The following is a 7,579-nucleotide window of genomic DNA, read 5'->3' as shown; positions in this document are numbered from 1 at the left end:
GGAGTACACTTCAATCTCCCTGGTCACTCTATTACAGACCTAAAAGTCACAATATTAGAACAAAAAAAGTCCCAAAACAGACTCCACCGAGAGACTGCTGAATTGGAATTAATTTGCAAACTGGACACCATTAAATTAGGCTTGAATAAAGACTGGGAGTGGATGAGTCATTACACAAAGTAAAACTATTTCCCCATGCTTATTTCCTCCTCTCCTGCCCCCCCACTGTTATTCACACCTTCTTGTCAGCTGCTGAAAATGGGCCATCCTGATTATCACTACAAAAGGTTTTTTTCTCCTGTTGATAATAGCTCACCTTAATTGATCACTCTCCTTATAGTGTGTATGGCAACACCCATTTTTTCATGTTCTCTGTGTGTATATATATATCTTCCTACTGTATTTTCCACTGCATGCATCTGATGAAGTGGGTTTTAGCCCACGAAAGCTTATGCTCAAATAAATCTAAGATGCCACAAGTACTCCTCATTCTTTTTGATAAATATTATTGTGTCTCCTCACAACAACTCTATGATGTAAGGAAATATTACTGTCCCCATTTCACAGGACTGAGGCATAGAGAAATATCCTCTGTAGAGGACCTGCTTGCAAAATTTCAGTAGTAGGGTGGCAACAGGCAAAGTAGTACTGCATCTACTAAATCTAAAGCTATTGTTTCTCCTTCCCCTGTGAAACTTCCTCCTCTCTCCCTAACTATGCCTGACAGTCAACCCTTAGAGTTGTTCCTCCCCTGCCTGGCTCATCTTCCGCTACAGCTGCCTTCTCCAATTCCAACTCAACAACAAACAAATCCTAGAGCTAGTGCAGTTCCCTCCCCATGAAAAATAAGTTCCCTGTGCTTGCATTCCTTCCTTCTGGAGTCAAATCACTTCTCTTTTCCTCCATGCATCAGAGAAAGCAAACAAACAAGAAAAAAATTCCTCCATATACTTCTTACTCCCAGATGCAGAGTCATTTTGCTACAACTTCAGCAACTTTTTTCTATAATTGCAAACTACTAGCATATACTACCCTACATTCCTGCTCTCACAAACACAATACACTGTGTGCTGAACAATAAGAAGAAAAGCTCGGTGGAAGATCAAAAGCTTGTCTTTTTTCACTAACAGAAGTTGGTCCAATAAAATATATTACCTCACCTAACTTGTCTCTTGCACAAAAAGAAAGTCATTACCCTCCCTGCATAGGAACCAAATTAATTGACTTCAAAGGGTACCTTTACAGGCATAGCAGCCTGCCTGCAAGATCAGGACTTAGCTGAACACCTGTGGATTTAATGAAAGAATTTAAAGTGCATATTCAGTGTGCAGTTTTCAAATGCTCATATACCATTGGTAAATCTATGCCAAGCAAAGTCTCTCTAGTCTTTAGTTAGGAATAAACCCAGTTCAAGTTTCCAGTTTCAAAGCTCAACCATTTTTGGCATAGTCCTGTTCAAAACAGTGTGGTTATACTTTGTTTATAGTGAGAAAAATGTTTGTCCTCAGTAGTTAACTAAATTAGGAGTGTTGTGGGTTGTTACAGTTAGGAAGAGAAACTGATGATAGAGTGATTTTTGTATGCAATCTTGTTTATCCACAGAGAATATACATAAAGTCCTGTTTCCCTGAACACAGTAAAAATCAAACAGCAAGAGATAGTTTCTTTACTCATAGTTTCTTTACTTCTTTCAACCAGTACTCCTACCCAAAAACCTCACTCTAAGACTTCTCAAAGGGCCATTCACCATCATTCCATGCCGTGTCTAGACCTTTTTGCTCCTTCTGTTTGTGTGGTGCCTCCCCTGGTGTTGCCTGTCTCTCCCTCTTGCCAACAAACAAACAACATTCCTCTCCCCCCACCCCCACCCATACTAATCAAAGCCCTGCACTCACACACTTCTAATTCCTGGGCAGACTCACATAAGTTTTAGATGTCTCTTACTGCTCCCTTAAATGAGGGGTGGTGGTTACATCCAACAGCTTAAAAGAGGTTTAACCCAACCCACAATAATATTTTTTTTCAGGAACCCATAATATAAAAGTGATTGGAGAGATTTTGCTCAAACCTTCCAAAATAATTCACCAGTGGAGAACAGGCATGAAAAATTTCAGTCCCAAAGATGAATGTTCTGGAAAGTTATGACCATACGAAAACAGCAAGATATTATAGAAAACTATTTTATAACCTTAGCTATTATGGTGACCTGACTGGATCACTGGAATGAATTTTGAGCCTGGAATGGATATTGCACATTCCAGGGCCAGATTTGCTCAGAGCTGATTCAGGGACTGCTGCCAAACCTGCAGTTTCAGAAGCTGCAAGTCATGGGAACTTCTAGGAATATAATGCACTAATGCCCCATAGTAGGGGGTAGATAGTACAAAATGCTTCATGTGAACATTGCTCTGTGATAACTTGAGAGCATATAAAGAGTTGGAGTGTCTTCCCTTTTAACTTTAAAGCAAAGATGGGTGTAACATTACCCGGGGTACAATCTGGACTGATGAGTGACCACTTAACCAGGTGATGGTCTGTTTGATGGCTGAGGCACCCGTTAGCCTTTTGTCTTTTGGGAACTGATTTATGACTGCTCTCCAGACTTGGAACATGTCTTAGGCTATGTTTAACTGCACTTTTATCAGTGAATTTTTGTTGCTCAGAGGTGTGAAAAAACACACCCCGACTGACAAAAGTTTTACCGATTAAAAGTGCTAGTGTGGACAGTGCTTTGTCAGCAGGAGACTCTCTCCTGCTGACAAAGCTACCACCCCTCATTGGAGGTGATTTTATTTTGTCAGCAAGAGAGTTCTCTCCTGCCAACAAAGAGTGGCTACACTGCGAATCTTACAGCGGCAAGGCTCTAGCGGCACAGCTGTGACACTGTAAGCTGTGCACTGTAGACACAGCCTTAGTAATATACAAAAAGAAAGTACTTGTGGCACCTTAGAGACTAACAAATTTATTTGAGCATAAGCTTTTGTGAGCTACAGCTCACTTCATCGGATGCATTCAGTCATAATGTCATACAGTAGAATCTTATAACTTTAGATATGTTGCCACATATTTTACCAGGACAATAATGATCAGCAAATTATGAGTATTGAAATGATGTCTCACAAGGCATTTGTACTTAGTACAAAATGTATCATAGTTTGTAAAAAGGGTAAACACAGGAGCACACACTGACTTAATCTACATCTAAATCTACATTTTGCAGTTTGAGCCCAACTCCAGTTTAAAGGGAATAGATAAGATTATACCCCTAATCTTAACTATTCCCTTTAAACTGGAGTTGGGCTCAAACTGCAAAATGTAGATTTAGATGTAGGTTAAGTCAGTGTGTGCTCCTGTGTTTACCCTTTTTACAAACTATGATACATTTTGTACTAAGTACAAATGCCTTGTGAGACATCATTTCAATACTCATAATTTGCTGATCATTATTGTCCTGGTAAAATATGTGGCAACATATCTAAAGTTATAAGATTCTACTGTATGACATTATGACTGAATGCATCCGATGAAGTGAGCTGTAGCTCACAAAAGCTTATGCTCAAATAAATTTGTTAGTCTCTAAGGTGCCACAAGTACTCCTTTTCTTTTTGCGAATACAGACTAACACGGCTGTTACTCGGAAACTTTTTGTTAGTTTAAAAAAAAAAAATCACTAACGTGGCCAATCAAGTCCCCTCCCTCCCCCGAGAATCCTCAAGGAAGCGATGTGTTTGTCAGTGTGTGTGTTTTTGCCTGTGTAAAACAGCAACCACTATGACTGTGTCTGACACAAGTCTGACCGGCTACAGAACCAGCAAGCCTCCAGCCCGCACCCCGGCACGTTCTTCTGGGCTGCTCTGCGCGTGCGCCCGCGCGCGGTGGCCCGGCGCTCAAGTCACCTTGTCGGGGCCTGGTCCGCAGCCTGAGCCCCAGCCCGCGGCCGGGGCCGTTCGAACTACAATTCCCAGGAGGCGCCGGGCCCCGGAAGCGGCTGCCTAGCAACCAGGTAAACCAGCGATGGAGGCGGAGGGGCCGCGGGACGCGTCAGGTACCGAGCGCGGGGGCAAGTCCCCTTGGTTCATCGCCGCCTGTTCGGGCAGCGAATGCGCAGCGGCCCTGCCGGGCAGAGGGGCAGCTGTCCTGGGCCTTCTTTTAGCACAGGGCCCGACGCCAGCCGCTGCTGGGAGAAGCCGCGTGTGATGACAGCGGAGACGGCGCTTGCCCGAGAACGGATTAGAGCCCCGGGGCCGGGCCAGGCGGCGGCGGGGGCGGCGGCGGCGGGGGGGCGACGGGACAGCGTCAGCCAGAGCTGACAGACGCTGGAGTCAGTGACACTGCGGTTTAAAATGCAAATGTCTTGTCCGTCTGTAACCCCCCCGCTCCCACACTCCGCACCGCCTGGGGGTGGTGCTCTGTCCCCTCGACTGGCACCCAGACCACTGAGAGAGAGGGAGAAAATGAGTCTGCTCTGCAGCCTTAGCGAACAGCCGGCTGGCTTTTAGCTCATGGGGTGGAGGCTCATGCACTAAGCTCCAAAGACCCCAGGTTCGATCCCGCCGGCCGAGGACCGGGTCCGTCCCTATTACATCTACGCAACATATCAGCAAGGTTCAAGGGCAGCGCCTGCCTGGGGAATCCCGACCACCTGTTCTGTCCCTCTCATAGACTGTAAGGCCAGAAGGGATCATCTAGACTGACCTCCTGAAGATCGCAGGCCACAGAACCTCCCCTCACCCACTCCTGTAATAGACGCCTGACCTCTGGCTGAAGCCCTCAAATCATGCTGGGAAGGGAGAGGGTGCTGTGCCCAGGGCCATCCCTAGTGGGGTGTTGGGCACAGAATGGAAGTGATGGACTCTTCTCTTCCAGGACCGACCTTGGGGGCCCCCCATAGCGCAGGGTCTGGAGCGGTTGCCCCAATTCGCCCTACCCCAGGGACAGCTCTGACTGTGCCTGGACCCTGTTTGATAGCCCTATCTTTTGAATACCAGTCTCTGACTAAGCTTCCCCCCAATCTGCTGGAGACAGAGTGTTTTCTCTCTCTTCTCCCACCAGAACCATATAAATACTATAAGAAAGAGGGTCTCAGAATCCTGGTTGTTGCTGGGGAGAGAGAAGAGAGGAAGGAGTTCTCTGCTACTACACCTCTCCCTTACAGTCCATAATTTGGGTTCTCTTCCCCTGTGAATAGCTCCAGTGCCCCTCTCTGTTACTAATAATTTTCTATTACAGCAGCAGGACGTGAACAGCTTCCCAACTAATCTGCAATTCAAATAAATACATAATAATAATACTTAATACTTCTAAAGTTCTGAATAACAGCCATGAAACTAATGAGTTATGTTAATTTCACGTGGCTGCAGCTGGGCAAAACAATGAGCAACAGAAGACTATTAGAACAAAAGGCAACACTCCTTGAGTCTAACCGATTTATTAGAGCATAAGCTTGTAGCTCACGAAAGCTTATGCTCTAATAAATCGGTTAGTCTCTAAGGTGCCACAAGTCCTCCTTTTCTTTTTGCGAATACAGACTAACACAGCTGCTACTCTGAAACCACTCCTTGAGTTACGCTCAACTCACATTGGGAAGATTTTCTTTGTAATAATCATAAGTACAAGAAGATTAACTTTAAAAAAATTTAATTCTGCAGAATTGCTGTTGCACATGCTAGCATCTGTTGTCCCTCTCATGAGGGCTGTGAGCTAGTATCACGTAGTTCTATGATAAAAGAGGCAGGCTAACAGAAACACAGAGATTTGTCTCAATTCCATACTCTTGTTCACAAAGAAAAGGAAGACCCAGAGGAGTCAAGACAACAGGATTTAGAAGATGGAGAGAAGTCTGACATTTCCAAAGATCCTGAAACAAAGCTGGACACAGAGAAGCCAAATGAGTCCTCAACAGAAGGTGAGTGGAGGTTTTCTCCAAGTCTGATGACAGTTTAATATTTCAGTCGTTGTGTAAGATCTCCATTAACTCAATTATCTAAAAAGACAGTGGTGGGCAGAATATGATGTAGTGATGTTCTTACTGCTCATAGTTACTCTACTGGACAGGAATGGAGAAGGAATCAAGGAAGGAGAGGAAAGTTGTGGAAAAGAATAAGTTCTCCCAAGTGGAAAGAAGTCAAATGCTGTAAAGAGAAACAGGATATAAGGCAGCTGACCCTGAAGAAAAGAATGAGTGGTGTGAAACTCATTTTTCCAGCAAAGTGCCTTTAAATTAAAAAACTTGTAGAAAAGTATAATAATTGGCAGGAAGTTCAGAACTGAAAGGTTGTAACTAGAGCTGGCTTGCCAAAGGAGAACTCAAAACATAACCGGCAATATTTCATTTTGTTTCATACATTGGATAAGGGACAGGGGAGAGGGTGTTCAACAATCTTGTTGTCATATAATCAGATCAACTGTTAATGCACTGGTACAGAGAAATCTGGATTGCTCGGTGAGCTGAGTCACTGGGTGCAAGCAAACAATATTTGTTTTCATATAGCCAAATGTAAAGTTATACATCTGGGAACAAAGAATGCAAACCATAATTACAGAATGGGGGAAGACTATCCTGGGAAGCAGAGACTCTGAGAAAGACTTGTGGATCCTGGTGGGTAATTGGCTGAACATGTGCTCTGAATGTGATACTAAGGCCAAAAGGGCTAATGCAATTCTTGGATGTATAAGCAGGTGAATATTAAGTAGGAATACGGAGGTTATATTACCTCTGTATTTGGCACTGGTGCAACCGCTACTGGAATAGTGTGTCCAGTGCTGGTGCCCACAATTCTAGAAGGATGTTGGTAAACTGGTGAGAGTTCAGAACAGAGCCATCAGAGTGACTAAAGGGTTGGAAAACATGCCTTGTAGTGAGACTCAAGGAGCTCAACCTATTAGCTCAACAAAGAGAAATTGAAGGGGTGACTTGATCACAGTTCATAAATACCTACATGGGGAACAAATATTTGATAATGTACTCTTCAATGTAGCAGAGAAAAGTATAACAAATCCAGTGTCATGAGGTTGAAGCTAAACAAATTCAGACTGGAAATAAAGGTGTAAATTTTTAATAGTAAGAGTAGTAAACCAGTGCAACAATTTCCCCAGGTTTGTAGAGGATTTTCCGTCACTGGCAATTTTTAAATCCATCTTGGATGTTTTTCTAAAACATATGCTCTAATTCAAGCAGCAATTAATTGAGGGAAGTCCTGTGGCTTGTGTTATCTAGATAAGAATGGTCCCTTTTGGCCTTACATTCTGTGAATGTATGAAATGTATGTTGTTGTATGTTGTTATGAAAGCAACAAATTCAGCCTCAAATGCTCCATACCTATCCAGATATGGTGAAAGTTTCAGTTTTGCTGAAAGGCTTGTAGAGTCCAAAACTTTCCTACAAATGTTGGCTGATTGCGAGTGTGAACATAAAGTGAAATCAGCCAAGTTTGACATGGCTTAGGGTTTCATAGCTAATCACTAGTCATTACAGTATCATTACATTTTGCATTTATAGCTCCTTTTTTTTCTGAGCCCCTCATGGTGCTAAAAAAAGTTGGTATTATTCCCATTTTACAGATGTAGAAACTGAGGCACA

General features: G+C 43.4%; 1 protein-coding gene across 1 annotated transcript in view; it reads left to right on the top strand.

The window, feature by feature from the left end:
• Window positions 1-3,963: 3,963 nt before the first annotated feature.
• The window catches only part of CFAP44 (cilia and flagella associated protein 44), a 78,290-nt gene continuing 74,674 nt past the window's right edge, over window positions 3,964-7,579 (top strand). Inside the window, exons 1-2 of the mRNA XM_084616877.1 lie at window positions 3,964-4,045; window positions 5,786-5,905. Coding sequence (XP_084473003.1) covers window positions 4,015-4,045; window positions 5,786-5,905 — 151 coding nt within the window. The 5' untranslated portion in view covers window positions 3,964-4,014. The remainder of the gene's footprint in view (window positions 4,046-5,785; window positions 5,906-7,579) is intronic.

Source organism: Lepidochelys olivacea (genome assembly GCF_965140295.1).
Source record: "Lepidochelys olivacea isolate rLepOli2 genome assembly, chromosome: 1".
In the NCBI taxonomy this organism is placed as follows: Eukaryota; Metazoa; Chordata; order Testudines; family Cheloniidae; genus Lepidochelys; species Lepidochelys olivacea.
This window is presented reverse-complemented; position numbering and strand designations above follow the sequence as displayed.